A 17,550-nucleotide genomic window follows, 5' to 3' on the forward strand; every position below is an offset into this window, starting at 1 on the left:
CGGATGGATGGATGGATGGATGGGGATGGATGGATGGATAGGGACGGACGGATGGATGTATGGATGGATGGATGGATGGGGGCGGATGGATGGATGGATGGGGACAGATGGATGGATGGACGGATGGATGGATGGATGGATGGATGAAGGGATGAATGGGTGGGTGTATGGACAGACGGACACACCAATGGACAGAGACAGGTGGGTGGGTTAAGGGAGGGATGGACGCACAGTTGGACCGGGGTTGGTGGTGTACAGACAATAGGATGGACAGACGGATGGAGGGAGGAACAGACAGATATGTGGGTGGGTGGGTGGAGGGATGGGTGGGTGGGTGGGTGGTCAGTGGGTGGACAGATGGGTCGGTGGGTGGCTGGCTGAGGAATCTGTAGGTGGGGGTGGGTGGGGGTGCATGGATGGATGGGGGTGGGGGGTAGTGGTGTAAGGCAGATGGCTGGACAGACAGATTGCCTGGGGGCGCTGGCGCATTGCACACGGGTGCTGGTGCATTGCACAAGGGCGCTGGTGCAGTGCACACGGGTGCCGGTGCAGTCCACACGGGTGCCGGTGCATTGCACACGGGTGCTGGTGCATTGCACACGGGTACTGGTGCAGTGCACAAGGGCGGTGGTGCAGTGCACAAGGGCGGTGGTGCAGTGCACACGGGTGCTGGTGCAGTGCACACGGGTGCCGGTGCATTGCACAAGGGTGCTGGTGCATTGCACAAGGGTGCTGGTACAGTGCACACGGGTACTGGTGCATTGCACACGGGCGGTGGTGCAGTGCAAAGGGCGCTGGTGCATTGCACACGCGCCGCAGCACCCGGCGCTGCCGCCGCGCTCCGCAAGGCCCCCACGGACGATCGCGGCGCGGGCGGCGCCGGCAAGCGCAGAATCAGCCGCGCCCCGGCCGGCCCCGCCCCGGGGAGGGGGCGGGGCGCTGGCGGTCACGTGACGGCGCCATCCGGGTCCTTTGCCTTCTCTGCCTTTTCCCAACATGGCGGCCTCAGGTGAGCGCGGCGCGGCGGCGGCGGGGCCCGGCGGGTTCTGCGGGGCGCGGCCGGGACCGACGGGCCCCCCTGACCGCGCCGCCCGCTGGCGCTGCCGGGGGGGGCCGCGGGGCCGGGGGGGCCGGCGGGGCCGAGGGGGCCGGCGGGGCCGAGCTGAGGCGGGGGAGGCAGCTGCGGCGAACCGATTCCCCCCCCCCCCCCCCCCCCCCCGCCGCGTTCCCTCAGGGCCGCGGCCGCCCGCCCCCCCCCGCTGTGGCTTCCCATTGGTGGGGGGGCGCACGGCGGCGGTGATTGACAGGCGGCGCGGGGGGGGCCGGGCGGTAGCGGCAAGCGCGGCACTGCGCAGGCGCGGGGGGGGGGCAGGGCAGGGCGGTACCCACGTGGGGGCGCGGCGCGCACGCGGTCGGGCACCCGGTAACGGGGGAGGAGGGGGCCGGGACCGGAGAACCCCCCCTTGTGAGCCCACCCCCTCGGCCCCCCCCACCCGTAGCAGTGCGATACCCTTGGGTCTTCTGGGGGGGGGGGCGGCTGCAGAGCCACCGTGTGTGTGTCCCCGGGCCCGGTGTCCTTGTGTCGCGTCCCCCGCCCCGGGCCCGGTGCCCCATGTCCCCCCCGCCCCAGCCCGGTGTTCCTGTGTCATGTGTGACACACACCCCCCCCTTCCAGGCCCGGTGTCCTTGTGTCATGTCCTGTGTCCCCCCCAGCCCGGTGTCCCTGTGTGTCATGTGTCCCTGTGCCGTGTCACCCCCTCGACCCTGGTGTCCCTGTGTGTCATGTCCCCCCCCCCAGCCTGGTGTGGCCCCCGCCCCCCCGTGGGTCTCTGTGAGATGGTGGCTGGGCAGCACTCGGTGCCACCACCAAAGGGGCTCCTTCCCTTGCCCCCTCCCCCCGTGCCATTTCCCCCACAGATCCTCCCCCCCCCCCCCACTGGCCAGTCCACCCCACCATGAGGGACCCCCCCCAAAAAAACCCATCAGCCCCCAGGGCCCCACGCTCCTCCAGCTGCCAGCGCCATTTGGAGCCTGGCAGGGCCAGGGGGGAAAATGCCAAAATTATTCTTTTCCCCCCAAAAAATGAGCGGTTTCCCGGTGAGGCTCCAGCACGGGGGAGGCCTTAACCTGGGGGGGGGCTCCCGGGGGGGCTCGGGTGCCCACAAGCCCCGTTCTGCCCAGCAGTGGGAGCGCCAACACTGAGCCCCTTCCGTAGCGCAGGGTGGGTGTCACTGCCCATATCCCACCCCCAGCAGCACCCGGGGGACCCAGCCGGGGTGGGGGGCACCCCTGAGCTGGGGGGGGGGCTGTGGGCGCAGGTCGCGGACGCAGGGCTCCACACACCCCGTTGGGTGTCAGTAACAGGCTCAGGGCTCCGTGACAGGGTTAAAACCAGCAGGCGGGGGGTGGGCTTGCCCGGTTGGGGGGTTCCCCCCTCCCCAAGCACGGTGCCTGTAGGCCCAGCGATGCCGTTACCCTGCGACAGGAGCTGCTTGGCTCCACCAGCCCCTGCTGGGGACCCGGTGGCCGTTCGAGGTGTCCGGGGCCAGCCCAGTGCGCCGGTTTCGGAGGCTGGTGGCCCTCGGGAGCGGAGCCAGTGCCGTTTGGGAAGGAGGAGGGCAAACTGTGCCGCCTGGCCCCCCGTTCCTGGGGAATGGCCCTCATCTCCGGCAGAAGAGCGTTCCTCCGTTTTTTCCAGGCAGTCGCCACTGCCGTCCCGATGTTTTTATCCAGGACCGACGTCATCTTTCCATGAGTTTCCCCTTGGCAAACGGAGCTCGGGCTGTTCCAGAGGGCTGGCTGGATTCGTGGCTTCTGGCCTTTGCCGAGGGCTGGATGGAGAGCAGCTTGCTGGCCCGAAAACCAGGGGCAAAATCTGAGGGGGCCCAGAGATGGTTGCAGCAGGCGGTAGAAGCCCAGGGGGGCTCCCAGGGGTCGGTGAGGACCCTGAGCAGCACCTGTATCTCATCACCCCCCAGATCCAGCCGCTAATGGGGGGCTGCGGGTGTCAGCCCCTGCGGTCAGGTGTTTCTCACCCCGCTCTGAGCACTCTGCCAGGTGTTGTGTGGCCCTCGGAGGGTGAGAGGTGGGTTTCGCTGGGCCACCCCCTGTGGGGGTCTGCCTGTGTGCTTGGGCTCCTGGGGGAAGTGTTTCCAGTCGCCTGAAGTCCCGAAGCCAAGGCTGTGATTCCCGCGGGACTGAGAAGCAGCTGAAGATGCAAGAAGACGACCAAGCCCTGCCAAGGTTTTCTCCGGAGCGCGACGGGGTCCTGTGATGAGAGCACAAGCCCCTACCTGAAGGGCTGGTGGCTGGAGCCAGGGGGAGCTGCCATGTGTCTCCCCATCACTGCCAGTGCTGTGCCATGTCCCTCGGCTGTTGCGGCTTTACCGAAGCTTCCCGGAGCGGAGCCGTGGGCTGGAGCGTGGCTGGAAGACCCGAGCAGGCCTGGAGATGCTGGCACGGAGCGGTGGCTGCCTGCGGAGGCTTTGGGCTCCAGGAGACGATGCCGGGGGGACCCAAGCCCGGGGATTGATGTGCGGTGGCTAAAAACGGGTCCAAACTGCCACTGAGTTTCTTTTCTGCCCTGGTTCTCCTACGACTGGTGTGGGTACAGCCCAGGCTGCTCCAAACAGAAACCTTTGGGATTCCTGGTGGGGATGAGGCAGGGGAGGACAGAATGGCACTGGGAAAGGTGCTGGGCCACGGAGCTGGCGCAGCTGCAGGGGGAAGGATTGTTTATAGGCTCAGCTTTTCTCTCCAGCCCTTCTGGGTCTTAATGGATGTTGGGAATGGAGAACTGGCAAGCGTCGGAGAACAGGAGCTCCCTGATGGCACCTGGGAGCTTCCAGCGTCGTTGGAGATGCTGGGAGCATGTTCAGGAGGGCAGGATGGCTCTGTCTTCCCAGCACCTGGCTGAAGGAGCAGGATACAGCTTCACACTGCCCTAAAAATCCCGGACTCGCAAAGGGGAAGAGCAAGGGCAACAGAAAACGAGGATTTGGGGGGCCAGGAGGCAGGATGGGGGGCCAGTGTTGCACACAGGCAGTCGATCCATCCATGCCTGGAGCCTCCCACCATCTGGCTTCCCTGCTGGAAGATGCTGGTGGTGGTTATATCGGTGCCGGTGCAGGGATTTCTGCGGAAGAAACCATTTTAAGCGCCATTCGGTGAGCAGTCCCTCGGCTCTGAGCAACAGCAGGCGAGCTTTGGCTAATTAGAGACGGCGAACGAGTAGCCTGCAAAAGTCCTGCATCTGTCATTTTTTATCTTCGTTAAGGCTGCTGTGACCCTTCACCCATTAATTATCGTGCTCCCCAGCCAGGAGCCTGGTAAGACATTATCTGCGTGAAGTCCAGTAATCCCAAAGTTTATTATTTCTTCTTACCAAAGATAAGAGCGTGTGTTTTCAAAAGCAATGGCTGCTTTTGCGTGGCTCTGGCTGCCATACCTTTCAAAACAGCCCGGCTTTTCTTTCCTTTGGGAGGTTGGAGCTCCATGCGCCACTGAAAAGCCCTGTGGAGGGGTGTCCGGAGTCACCGGGGGTGTCTGAGCCCTCCACGCTTTGCCCAGAAGTGGTGTTGCAGGTGGAGGTGGTGGTGTTGCAGGTGGAGGTGGTGGTGTTGCAGGTGGAGGTGGTGGTGGTCCCTGCTCCGGCCATGGGTGCCGCAGGGGGGCAGCAATTCCTTCCGCAAGGTTAAAAAAAGAAAACAAAACCCCAAAACTGCTGAATTCTGCAAACTGCATCATAACCCGTCTTCCTAAAAATAGCCCGGCTTCCCCGGCACTGCTGGGAGGTGCCGGGGACCGTCACGGCGCACAGCTTCGTCAGGAGGCGACAAAAAGCCTCGGCGGATAAACATTGCGGCCGCTTGTGGCTCCAGTGGAGCAAAAAATAATTCCCAAGCTGGAGAAGTTGGGAGATTTGTTAAGATGTTGGTGAGGCCGGAGGGGTCCCAGCGGCAGTGGCATCGCCGTGCCATGCTCCGCCGCATCTCTTGCTTGTGGCCTGGGTGGAAGTGGTGTGGCTTCTCCCTCCTCCCCAAAACCAAACGGCCCTGAGGATGTTTGTGGGTACGGCTGACCCCCAAAATGTGGGGTGTGACTGTGCTTGGGGTGATGGCAGCCTGGATTCTCGGCTGGGTGGAATCGGAGGCTGTTGACCCTTTGGAAATAGGAAATAAACGGGGATGGGGTGGCCAGCGCCTGCGTCTCCGTGGCTGGTGTTGCGTCTCGGGCGCCCCGGCTGCTCCTCCTTCCCCACCCTGCGCAAAGCAGGCCCCGGCCGCACTCACCCCTGTCCTCTCTCTCTCCCCACCAGCTAAGAAGAAGAACAAGAAGGGCAAGACCCTCACCCTGACGGACTTTCTGGCAGAGGATGGTGGCGGCGGCGGGGGCCCAACCTACATCCCCAAACCCGTCAGCTGGGCCGACGAGACAGACGACCTGGAAGGAGACGGTACTGTCACTGCCTGGCTCCCAGACCAGTAAACACCAGTACCAGGGGTGTGAGGGGTGCAGAGGCGGGTTGTCCACAGATCCTTCCCCTTCTTGCACCGCTGCAGGGGGGGAAGAACCGTGTGGGAAGTGTTGGAAGCCACCGGCTCTGGGTTTGACTGTACCCTCGAACAGCTGGTGACCTGGAACAACATACACAGACATTGCAAAATTTGCTGGTTGTTTCTTTTCGGGGGCGGGGGGGGGGTGTAATTAAGCTCGGTGAGCAAACCAAGATCTCATTAGGACCGAGGCTCTTGGTCTGGTGAAGGGGAGGGAGATTTGCACCCACACGAGGAACAGAAATGGGATAAAGAGCTTTTTGTTGGCGTAACTGGCAGAACCAGAGTGGGGAAGACGGAGGGTGGGCAGATTCACCAAAGCCCAGGAGTTTTACCGGTGAGTGCAGTGACCTCCAGCTCGGCAGTGTCAAGGAATTTTTTCTGAGAACATTAATGATCGAGCCGTGGTATTTTTCCACGAGACGGGCTGTAATTCAAACAGGAATTAATCCCGGGAAGGCTTAAACGCTTTATTAAATGGGTCGCGGGACTAAACGGCCGCTCTCCCGTGCCGTTTTAGCCTGCCTGGGTTTCTCCTGGGGGCTGCTGGTGCCCCTGGGGCAGCTTGTGTCGCGCTGGCTCCGGCAGCTCAGCTGAACGAATTTCAGGGATTTAATGTGCAGCTCCTTGGCTGGCTGTAATGCCGCCGGTGGCACCGTGCGCCGGGGCGATGGCGCTGCCAGTAACCGGTCTTGAGTTGGGTGGGTTTTTTGTGATTTGCCAAATTTCTCTCTTTAGTTTCTACCACTTGGCACAGTAACGATGACGACGTGTACCGGGCCCCTCCGATCGACCGCTCCATCCTGCCCACCGCCCCGCGGGCTGCTCGGGAACCCAACATAGACAGAAGCCGCCTCCCGAAATCTCCCCCCTACACTGCCTTTCTGGGAAACCTGCCCTATGACGTGACGGAAGAATCTATCAAGGACTTCTTCAGAGGACTCAACGTGAGTAGCGGCTCGGAGCCCGGCCTGGGCACGGGGCAGGGTGATGCTGGGGGTACCGTGGGCTGCAAATGCCGTGATTTTGGACGCTGCAATCCCCGTTTGCGCTCCGCCGGCTCCGTGTGTTGGTTCCTGCTTGGCTGTGGGTTGGCCAAGGCAGCTCCCGGCTCCTGCAGGTATGTCTGCCCGGAGCTGGCTGCGAGGGGCGGCTGCCAGACGGCCGTGGCTGTCAGATTGCTTGATCTCAGGTGAGTCACTTGGCTACCAGCAAGCAAACGGCTGTTCCTGCTGTTTCAGCCACGGTGGTGATGGAGCACGAACCCTTCTGAAGCAGGCAGATGGTGTTTCTCCTGTGGAACTGAGTAAAGAGAGGAGCCTGGGCCGGCTCTTGGCGTGATTTTGGGGGCACAACTGGTGCCAAACACCCACCCGGCTGCTCGCTTGCTCCCCCTCAGCGGGACAGGGAGTGGAAATAGGATGAGAAAGTTTGTGCGTTGTGATAAAGGCAGGGAGATGGCTTACCAATTAGTACAGCAAATTAGACTCGATTTGGGGAAAACTAAATTTATTACCAATTAAAATAGACTTGCCGTTACCTGCTCCAGCACCTGGAGCACTGACGGCAACGAACTTGGCCTGCCTTCTGCTGCTTCTCACTCTTTTTCTTCCCCTCCTCTTCTGCCTGTGGCATTTTCAGTCCTTTCTTAAATAAAATTTCACGGAGGCTGATGGGCTCCGCTTGGACCTGAGCTGGGTCCGGCCCTCTTGAGGGGTTTCCCAGCTGGGGCTCACCTGGGACAGGTCCTGCCCCACGGCTGAGAGCGGGAGAGGCTCCCAGGGAGCCCATGATTGCTACAGTGGCATTATCTTTTCCCAGCTTTAAGAACATTGGCGCCCGTGGGTTTTTCAGGGAGGGCAAAGGTGGGACATCAAGCCACGATGGGAAATGGCTGCTTCCCTCCCGGAAGGTCGGCCTGGGAAATGCAGCCGGAGTCCGGCATTCCCCACGCGGCGGCGAGCCCTGCTGATGGCAGCAGATCGCTCCCCGCGGGCAGTCACGTTGCTTACCGTGATTTTTTATTTTCAGTTGTTTTTCTAACCTCTGGCGCCTGCTGAGGCAGCATCCACTCCTCCTCAGAGAGTAACGATGTGGGGGAGGAGGAGGAGGAGGGAGCTGAGAGGCTGAAGCCTCGGCCAGGTCTAGGCAGAGGGGTCAGTGCTACACGGGAGAGTAAGAAGCAAAGCCCAGGGTTGGTCCTCACTGTTCTAGAAGTTACTCGCTCTGCATCTGTCGCTTGTTCTCCCTTCCCAGCCTCTCCCGGCGCTGGCTGGAGCAGTGGCTCCTCGCGCCCGGCTCGTCTGAAGGCAGCTTGTGCCTTCCCTTTGCCTCCATGGCTCCTGCCGCTTCCCCTGAGTGACCTGGGGGCTGCCACGCTTGGGGAGCCTCAGTCCAGCCAGGAGGGGTTGTAGAAGGCGTTAGTGCAGCGGGACGGGACGTCTGATGGGGCCTGCGGGCGCTGCTGAGGGCTTGGAGCGTGACCGGAGGCGTACGTGTGGCATGCGACATAAAGCTAGCGGAGCCCGAGGGCTCGTGTGGAACCCAGGGTCTCGGTTGAACGGTCCGGAGCTGGGTTTCACCAGGGTTTTTCTGCGGAGCCTGGGATGAGCTGGGGATGCAAAGGGGTGGCCGGGGCTGGCTGGGGGAGCCCACGGCCGTGGGGCTGGGGCGCAGAGCGGCCGCCGCAGAGCAGAGCTCTCCTGGCCCTTCCATCCGTTCCCGCTGCAGATCTGCAGCTGGAAGCCTCTTGCTGGAGCCCGATTCCTCCTTCCAGACAAGTGTTGGAGGCAGTTGTGTTGGGAACCTGTGGTGTGCTTGGAGGGGGAGTTGCACCCTCCTCTTCCCCGCTCATCACTGAGAGGATTTATTCAGTTCCTGGGTGGCCACGAGCTGCATCGTTGAGAGAACACGGCCCTCGCCTGTCATATTAACAAGCTGGAGCAAGGACCCTGACGAGCTCTCCTCTTCTCTCTGGCTGCAGATCAGTGCTGTGCGTTTGCCGCGGGAGCCTACCAATCCGGAGAGGTTGAAAGGTTTTGGTTATGCTGAGTTTGAAGACATAGACTCCTTGTTCCAGGCCCTGAGCCTCAACGAAGAGGTGAGTCCGACCCCTGACGGAGCAGGGCTGGTGGGTACGAGTCCCCGTGTGCCCCCAGCTCGGACCAGGCACGTTCCTGTGCAGCCCTGGGTGCTGGAGATGCGTTAAGAAGTGTCATCTTGTAGAGTGATGGCTGTCCCTGCTTGAGAAAGGCTTAAATGGGGAAGAAAGGTGTATTTTAAGGGCATTGGGGCTGCGGGAGGAGCCCGGTGTTGTATAAGCCGCCTGTTCTGTGTTTGGGTGTCGTCCCGGGATCCGCTCTTTCGCCCCTCCGCGTGTCTCGGGGCTGCAGGGCTGATCTCTCCCTGTTGTTCCAGTCTCTAGGGAACAGAAGAATACGAGTGGATGTTGCTGATCAAGCTCAGGATAAAGGCGAGTATCCTGCTGGCTCGTGACCTTGGCTTCACGTCGGCCGGCCCGGTAGCTGCATTGCGGTGCCGGGCTGGTGATCGGCCCCGGCAATGGAGGGGCAAATCGCTGTCGTCACGACGCAGACGGCGGGTCTGAGCCCTGCTCCAGGCTCAGGCTTGGCTCCTGCCTGCGTGGCTGGAGGGCCGCGCCGGGGTGTTTTGCCTGCCAGCACTTATCTATAACACTGTGTTGGTTCCTCCCACACCCCTGCTGTCCCTATCACGCTAATTGCCTCAGCCGAGGGCTTTCCAACGTTCCTGCTGATAGAGCGCAGTGAGCTGGGAGAGGCTGGGCCAGGCTCGTGCTCCGTTCGCCGCCAGCAGCTGCTCCCATCCCCATGAGCTGAAATTTCCTTCCCTTCCCCGGCAGATCGGGACGATCGCTGCTTTGGCAGAGATCGGGATCGCTTCCGTGACTCGGAGAGGTTTGAGAGTGACTGGAGGGCCCGTCCTGCCACCACGGATAGCTTTGATGATTACCCACCCCGCAGGGGCGATGACAGCTTTGGAGACAGTGAGTTGGCAGAAACATACGTGTTGCTTCCGTTGCCGTCAAATGGTGGCTGAGGGGATCGGAGCGAGACGCAGGAGTCGGGCTGGGGCTTCCCTCCGCCTCTGCCTGGCAAGCAGGTTTCCTGCAGGACTGGGGGGTGGCTTCCCTACGTCTGTAGCGCGGAGCTGAATCTGCTGCATCTTCCCATACGGAAAGTTCTTCCTCCTTTTTGCTGTTTCCCTTGAAAATCTGCGTTACCTTGATATCTGGGTGTGCTCCGTCTGCCACGGGACGCTGGCAGCGCAGCCACCCGAGCTCTGCCCAGCCGGCTGGTTCTGAGGGCGAGTGCGTTGGTGCCGTCTCCCACCTGGAGAATGGTAGCGGGATTTTCCTGCTTCGTTATGGGATTTGTCACTGTCACAGTAACAAGTGCAGGAAAACCTTTGTCAGCCTCCGTCACCTTGAGCGTTCAGAGCAAACCAAGGCGCCTCACTCACGCGGGACCCCCCTTCTCCCACCTCCAGGGTATCGGGATCGCTACGATGATCGGTATCGCAATGGTCCACGGAGGGATATGGACCGTGGCTTTGGGGGCAGGGATCGCTACGATGACCGCAGCAGGGACTACGACCGAGGTAGGGCATTCCCGAAGGATTGCCGGGCCGGCAGGGTGGTGGTGAGGCTCTGCCACGGCGGACGAGCTGCCCAGTGCGGCCCTGCTCCCCCCCCCAGTAACTGGGGAAGGGGTGCGGGAGATGAGCTGTGGCTTTTCCTCTCCGGGTAGCTTTACTCCCCGGCCTTGCTCCTCTAGTCGTTCCCGGAGCCTGGCTCTGGCCCGGATTTGGAGGCCGTTGCGTGGAAGATGCTGTCCTGCAGGAAGGCCGGCCGGGGGAGAGCGGCACTCACCGGGAGGGGTTTCCTTTCCTCCCGCAGGCTACGATTCCAGGATAGGCAGCGGCAGGAGGGCCTTTGGCAGTGGGTATCGCCGGGATGACGACTACCGAGGGTGCAGTGACCGCTATGAAGACCGCTATGACCGGCGGGATGACCGGATGGATAGGTGGAACTCCCGGGATGATTACGGCCGGGATGATTTCCGCCGTGACGACAGAGGTAATGGCTTTCTTGGGGTGGGGGTGGGGTCTGACCACCCGTGGCTCAGCTGAGAGCGGCTCAGGGTGGGGGCTTCATGCTTACTGGGGGTGTCTTGGCTCCTGCCCAGGTCCCACCCAGAGGCCGAAGCTGAACCTGAAGCCCAGGAGTGCGCCCAAGGAGGAGGAGACCTCCGTGGCCCCTGCGCCCCAGTCCAGCCGGGCTGCCTCCATCTTTGGGGGGGCCAAGCCGGTGGACACGGCCGCCAGGGAGCGGGAGGTGGAAGAGCGGCTACAGAAGGAGCAAGAGAAGCTGCAACGCCAGCTGGAGGATGATAAGAGGATAGAAAGACGACCCCGAGAGAGGTGTGCTGCAGCGGGAGGGGCCTGGGGCAGGGGCTTCTGGCTGCCTTGTGTGGGCTGTCGGGTGTAAAACTCACCCAGTTCCACCTGGGGGGTGTCCAGGTGGCAGCGGGGTTCCTTGGAGCACAGCATCTCCCCTGTGGTGGCCACCTCCTTCCCCTGACCCATTCCCCTCGGTAGCGGTGCCGATGATGCTCCTCGGTGCGCTCTAAACCCACTCGCCGCTCCTCTCCCTCCCCATGTTGCGGCCCCTGAGCTCAGCCCCTCTTGCCCCTGGCACAGGCATCCCAGCTGGCGAAGCGAAGAGAACCAGGAGCGATCGCGGACAGGGAGTGAGTCCTCGCAGACTGGCAACTCGGGGCCCCCCGGCACCTCCGTGGGAACTGGCCCGACGGGCAGGAGTGAGTGCAGAGCTGGGTGGCCCCTGGCATGTCCCTTGTCACCTTTCTTGTGGCTCCACGCACGACCCTCCGTTTGTGTTTGTCACCCCCGCAGCCACGCGAAGGAGGGAGAGCGAGAAGTCTTTGGAGAACGAGGCGTTCACCAAGGAGGATGATGCCCCTTCTCCCACCTCCAAGCCGAAGGAAGAGAAGCAGCCCCTGAAGGTGATGCCGGCGCCGCCGCCCAAGGAGAACGCCTGGGTGAAGCGGAGCAGCAACCCCTCTGCCCGCTCCCAGAGCTCGGACTCGGAGCAGCACTCTCCTACGAGGTTGGCACCGCGGGGGGACACGTCCTGGGCCGTGACCCCCAGGGTTTCCCCTGTGCCGCTGGTCTCTCCAGATGTTCCAGTGGTGGCCCAAGGATCCCCTCTCCCCACTCCCTAAACGCCGCATCCTGCTCTCGCCTGTGGCGTCGGCGTCTCCTTCTCACCATCCTGATGTTGTTGGTCTTTCTTCCCCTCCAGCGGCAGCCAGACGGCACCGAGCCTGCCCGTGGAGAACGGGGCACCCCCGAAGAACGCCCACAGGAAAGGTGAGGGGGGGCTTGGCCCACCTGGCTCTGCCACAGCCGGGTTGCGACTCATCCTTGCCCCCGTGGCAGGGAAGGGTGCGGACCCCCGCAAGCCCCCGGTTGTGGTGGGTGGTGGGTGGTGGCCACGGGCTCGCAGTGAGACCTCGTGGCCTTCTCTTCCCTGCAGGAGATGAGAACAAACCGGACGGGGGCCGGGAGAGCGGCTCCAAGGTCCGAAGCGGGAGCTCCAGCCGTGGCCCGGGAGATTCAGACAGGTGGGTGACCCTGGGCCCTCCCTGCAGCACCCCCGGCTCGGGGATCGGGATGGGGTCCCGGTCCTGGCTCGGGGATCGGCATGGGGTCCCGGTCCTGGCTCGGGGATCGGGATGGGGTCCCGGTCCTGGCTCGGGGATCGGGATGGGGTCTCCCAGTCCTGGCTCGGGGATCGGGATGGGGTCTCCCGGTCCTGGCTCGGGGATCGGGATGGGGTCTCCCGGTCCTGGCTCGGGGATCGGGATGGGGTCTCCCGGTCCTGGCTCGGGGATCGGGATGGGGTCTCCCGGTCCTGGCTCGGGGATCGGGATGGGGTCCCGGCCCCAAGCCCACGGGCCGCTGGTTCCAGCAGGAAAGAGAGCAGAAAGGATCACGACTCCCGACCTGCATCTGAGCCAAAGAAACTCGACGAGAACCCGCCCTCCGTAAGCACCTTTCTGGGGGGTGGGGGGCACCCCCGGGACCCAGGGGGCACATGGTGGGGGGGAGAGCCCTGGCTCCAACTCCCAGCGGTGCCCTGACACCCCTTCCTCCCCTCGGATTGGGGATTTGGGATTTTTTTAGCTGGTTGGGGGGGGGAAGGTATTTTTCTCCATGCGACAGAGGCAGCCGCCCTTTTGCGCGGAGCCAGAGCCACTTGGCTGGTGTGTAAGGAATGTCCCCCCCCTCCCCCCGCAGTTCAGCCACGCCAGCAAGTACGCGGCGCTGTCAGTAGATGGCGAAGATGATGGTGATGATGAAGAATGCGCCGAATAAAAAATCCTCCTCCAGGGCCCTCGCGCCATCTCCCCACCAGCCGCCACCCTGGGATCGCTTGGAGAGTTAAAAACCAAACCTCTATCCAGACAAGACAGAAATAAAACCTAAAACTCAACAGCTCCTGGAGACCTTTCTTAAAACTTTTTAAATCAAAACAAAAACCCAACACAAATTACAAAAAAAAAAAAAAAAACCCAAACAAAAAAAAAAACAACAAAAAAAAAAAGACCACAAAAACACCCACCCCTGAGCGAGGACCCCCACCTCTTGCATGTGCTGCAGCCGCGACGGCGTCGAGCGCATCGGAGCCGCCTCCGCAGGGAGGAGTGAGAGGAGCAGGTTGGTGCTTCCCAAGGGACCCAGGGTCCCCCCTGGGATGGAGGGGGGGGCGCGGGGGGCTGTGGGGAGCGGGGGGGCTGAGGAGGAAGAGCTGGCCTTCCTCCCGCCTCCTCCCCAGCCGAAACTTGGCGTTGCGCGATGCTGCCGTCAATAAAAGATCAGCGTGAAGGGGGGGAACGCTGGAGAGCCCCTCGGATGGGTTTGGGGGGGCTGGGGGGCAGGGATGGGGGGGGGTGTGAGCCGGCTCCCAAGGGTGGGCTGCACACCCCTCCCTCCAGCACCCCCAGCCAGGTCCTGGAAGGTGTTGGCATCCCCTGGGCACCTTCCTCCTCTGGCATGGGTGCCCCCCCCCCCCAGTTCACCCCACACCTGCCTCCCCGTGTCCCCCCTATTTTGGGTGGGTGGTGGGCTCAACACCTTCACAGTGACGCACGGTGGGGGGGTCCCCAAACCCACCCGCTTTCCCTAGCACATCCCCCCCCCTTTTATTTGGGGAGCAGAGGGGGGCAATGCTGGGACCCCCCGGCTGGGCATGGGACCCCCTCCCCAGGCCACCTCCTTCCTCCGCACCCCCAAAGAAGAGAAACCTGTAAAAATTTGTACAAAATCTATAAAAATGTGTCGTCGCGGGCACTGGGGGCCTCTCTGGCTTGGGGCTTCCCCAGCGCCCCCCCCCCCCCCCCCCCCCCGCGCGTTCTGGGTTTGTTTTTTTTTCATTTCCTCCAATAAAATGAATCTTTTAACGAACCCTTTCAGGGCCCGATCCTTTCAGCCCCTCCCAGAGGGGTGCAGGGGGCTTGGCCAGGGCTGTGGGACCCCCCATGGCTTCTGTGCGGTCCCCGCTCGGTGCCACCCCCCCAGTGCCACCCTGGGACCTCCCAAAGCTGGGTCAGGGGGTGAAGCAGAGGCAGGACCCCCGCTTCCTCCCCGTCTTTCATCTTCTTCCTCCCGTCTTTCCTCCGTCCTCTTCATCCATCCTTCTTCCCTCTGTCCTCCATCCTTCCTCTTCCTCCCTCTTCCCATCCTTCCTCCCTCTGTCCTTTTCCTCCTCCTCTTACTCCATCCCTGTGTCCTTCTTCCATCCTCCTCTTCTTCCTTGCTCCATCTGACCTTCATCTTTCTCCTCCTCCTCTTCTTCCATCCTCCTCTTCCCCTGTCCTTCCTCCCTCCATCCTTTTCCTCCTCCTCTTCCTCCATCCCTCTGTCCTTCATCCCTGTGTCCTTCCATCCTCCTCCTCTTTCTTGCTCCCCCTGTCCTTCCTTCTTCCTCCTCTTTCCATCCTCCTCCTTATCCTCCATCCTTTTCCTCCCCCTGTCCTTCCTCCTCCTCCTCCTCCTCCCTCCCACGGCCCCTCCAGGGTGCTCCAGACCATCTCCCACCCCGCCGCCAGCGACGCCCCTACCCGGGGGTCCTGGCCCCCCCGGCTCTGGCCCCCTGGGCCAGGCCCACCTGGTAACGAGCCTAATTGAAGCTTAACTAGCCGGGGCAGGGGCCGCTAATTGCCACCGCTAATTGTCACCGCTAATTGCCGCTGCTCAGCGCGTCGCAGCCACGGGGGCGACTTCACCCCCGCAGTCTCCCTCGTCCCGGCGCCGTTCCCGGCTGGGAATCCCGGGGATCCCCCCCCCCCCCCACCTCGGGGACACCCCCCTCCCCCCGGGGCCTACAGGAACGCCCCCGCCCCCCCCCCCCCCCCCGGAGCCCGACCCCACAATGGGGGCTCTGTCCCTCTGTCCTCGCTTGGCCGCCGGCGGCGCTGCGGGTGCCAAGTCTGGCCGGGCCCCCCAGCGGGGGGGCAGGGGGGCTCCGGGGGCCCCCCCAAGGGCGACAGGCTCCCTCCTGGAGTGGGACCGGGGGTCCCCTGCACCCCGACATCCCTGGGGGCCCCTGGGTGTCGGGCTCCCGGCGCTGGGAGGGGTGGGTGGCGGGGGGGGGGGCTCGGAGCCCCCCCCCGTGGGACCGCGGGTGCCCACCCCCCCCCCCCCCCAGCCCCTGGCGCAGCCGCAGGGGGGGCTGCCCCCCCCGCCCCCCCGAGGGGGCGTTGACCCGGTGTGGGACGCGGCCACCGACCTGCTCTGCGCCACCCACCCGTGTCCCCGTGCTGGCACCCACCCGGGGGCACCCACCCACCCGTCTCATCATTTTGGGGACCCCCATCCCTCCCCAGGTACCATTTGGGGCTCGGTCTGTCCCCGGAGGGGGGCCCACAGCACCCGATGTCCCCATTTAGGGGGCACAGTGCTCCTGCAGGACACCACCACCCACCCCCCCCCAGAAGCACGCTGACCCCAACCCCGTCCCCATCACCCCGGTATTGTCCCGCCCGCGGTGACGGTGGCCGTGCCCTGTCGGGGGGCGGGGGGGGGAGGAGGAAGAAGAGGAGGAGGAGGAGGAGGAGGAGGAGGAGGATGGGGAAGGGGGAGGCAGCGGCCGCCACTCTGGGGCCGGGAGCGCCGCGGGGGGGTCCCAGCACCATGAAGGTATGGGGGGGGTATGGGGGCGGTTGGGGGGGATGGGGGGGGAAGGGGGGGGGGAGGGTGATTTTTGGGGGTGTTTTCCAAGTGGAAACTGAGGCAGCCGTGCCAGGCGCGTGGCGGCGCGGGCGGCTCTCCCCGTGTGCCGCTGCCCCCCCCCCCGCGCCGGCCCCCCCCCCGCCCCCCCCCCGGCCCCCCCCGGCCACGGGAAGCGGCTCTGGTGTGCGCGGAAGCCGGGGCGGGCCCGGCCCATCCTCGGGCCGCCCGTCGGTCCCGGCGCCGCTCCCGGAGCCGCTCCCGACCCCCCGGCCCCCCCAGACCCCCCCGGCCCCCACATGAAGCCCCCCGGCGCCGTCGGGACGCTGCTGCGGGCGCTCGGCCGCCGCGACGGCACCGACACGGTAGGGAGGGGAGGCGGGGGTCTCCGAGAGGGGGGTCCCGTGGCGTGGGGGGGTCCCGGGGGTGGTGGTGGTGGGGGGAGATGCGGCGGACCCCCCCCCCGCCCCGGTGCTACCCGCGGGGTTTGGCCCCGGGGCTCCCCCCGCCGGCTCGCGCAGCCGCCCCCTCCCCACGCGTGGCGCGTTTTGGCCGCGGCCCGGCCGAGGGGGTGCTCGGGTGCGGGGGGGGCGGTGCTGAACCCCCCCATCTGCCTTCCCACGCCCCCCCCCGCTGTCCCCCCCGCCCTTTCCCCACTTTCCCTTTTTTCCCACGCCTCCCCGCTGCCCTCCCCGCCCCCGCTGCCCCCCCCTATTCCCACTCTCCCCCGCTCCCACGCCCCCCCCGCCCGTGGGAACTGGCCGGGTCGTCCCGGGGGGGTCGGGCCGCCCCCGCGGTCCCGTTTCCTGGGCTGGTCCCGGCCCCGCTTCCTGCGGCGGGACACGGCGTCCCGGGGGGGGCGCGGGGGGGACACAGACATGGGGGGACACGGCAGCACGGGGGGTACACGGACATGAGGGGGGGGGAAGGCGTCCCAGGGCGGGGCACACGGAGGGGTGGGCACGGCGTCCCGGGCGGGGGCACGGGGGGGACACGGCGTCCCGGGGGGGGGGGCATGGAGGGACGCGAGAACGGACATGGTGGGACACTGGGGGCACACAAGGGGGGGACACGGCATCCCAGGGCAGGCACGGGACACACACATGGGGGGGGGGGGACGGGACATGGGGGGGCCCGGGGGACAGCCAGGCACGGAGCAGCCCACCCTGTGGCTACCCACGGCCCCCGCCGGCTGAGCCCGCCCCCCCCGCGGGGGTCGCTCAGTCCCTCAGTTTCCCTCCGGGACACGGGGAGGGAAGGGGGGCACGGGGTCACTGCAGCCCCGTGCCCACTCCCACGCGTGTGTGTGTCCCCCCAGCCCCGGCAGCCCCCCGCACCCCACAGCTTCCGCGAGAAGGCGTTCCGGCGGGGGGGGGCGTGCACCGCCTGCCGAGAGCCCCTCGGCCCCCAGGGCCTCATCTGCAGAGGTGACCCCCCCCACGGGACACCCCAGGCCCCCCCCGGCCCCACACGGGGGGAGCTGGGGGGTGCTGGAGTGGGGGGCTACTGGGGTGGGGGGTGCTGGGCGGGGGATGCTGGGGGGGTACTGGGGTGGGGGATGCTGGGGGGGTACTGGAGTGAGGGGTGCTGCAGTTGGGGGTGCTGGAGCGGGGATGGGGGGTTATAGGGGGGGGATGCTGGTGGCCTGAGCTGGCTTGGCCCAGGGGGTCCTGATGTCCCCTTTGTCGTCCCCCCCCGCAGTGTG

General features: G+C 64.8%; 2 protein-coding genes across 3 annotated transcripts in view; both read left to right on the forward strand.

The window, feature by feature from the left end:
* The window catches only part of TNS2 (tensin 2), a gene marked incomplete at its 5' end in the record, with an annotated part of 139,215 nt that overhangs the window by 117,582 nt on the left and 4,083 nt on the right, over window positions 1–17,550 (forward strand). The window lies entirely within an intron of this gene.
* EIF4B (eukaryotic translation initiation factor 4B) lies at window positions 884–13,110 on the forward strand. 2 transcript variants are annotated; one of them, XM_080367940.1, is made up of 15 exons: window positions 884–1,009; window positions 5,318–5,455; window positions 6,294–6,502; window positions 8,539–8,655; window positions 8,973–9,027; window positions 9,436–9,579; window positions 10,083–10,193; window positions 10,492–10,671; window positions 10,781–11,015; window positions 11,295–11,413; window positions 11,508–11,721; window positions 11,917–11,984; window positions 12,151–12,238; window positions 12,586–12,661; window positions 12,915–13,110. In XM_080367940.1, exons 1-15 carry the CDS (start codon window positions 997–999, stop codon window positions 12,990–12,992), a joined length of 1,845 nt encoding a protein of 614 aa, XP_080224066.1. In that variant the 5' UTR covers window positions 884–996; the 3' UTR covers window positions 12,993–13,110. The 2 variants fall into 2 exon arrangements, with proteins under 2 accessions (XP_080224066.1, XP_080224067.1); XM_080367941.1 differs by having other exon boundaries at window positions 12,589–12,661.

The sequence above is a fragment of the Falco punctatus genome, assembly GCF_963210335.1.
Source record: "Falco punctatus genome assembly, chromosome: 18".
Taxonomy (NCBI): domain Eukaryota; kingdom Metazoa; phylum Chordata; class Aves; order Falconiformes; family Falconidae; genus Falco; species Falco punctatus.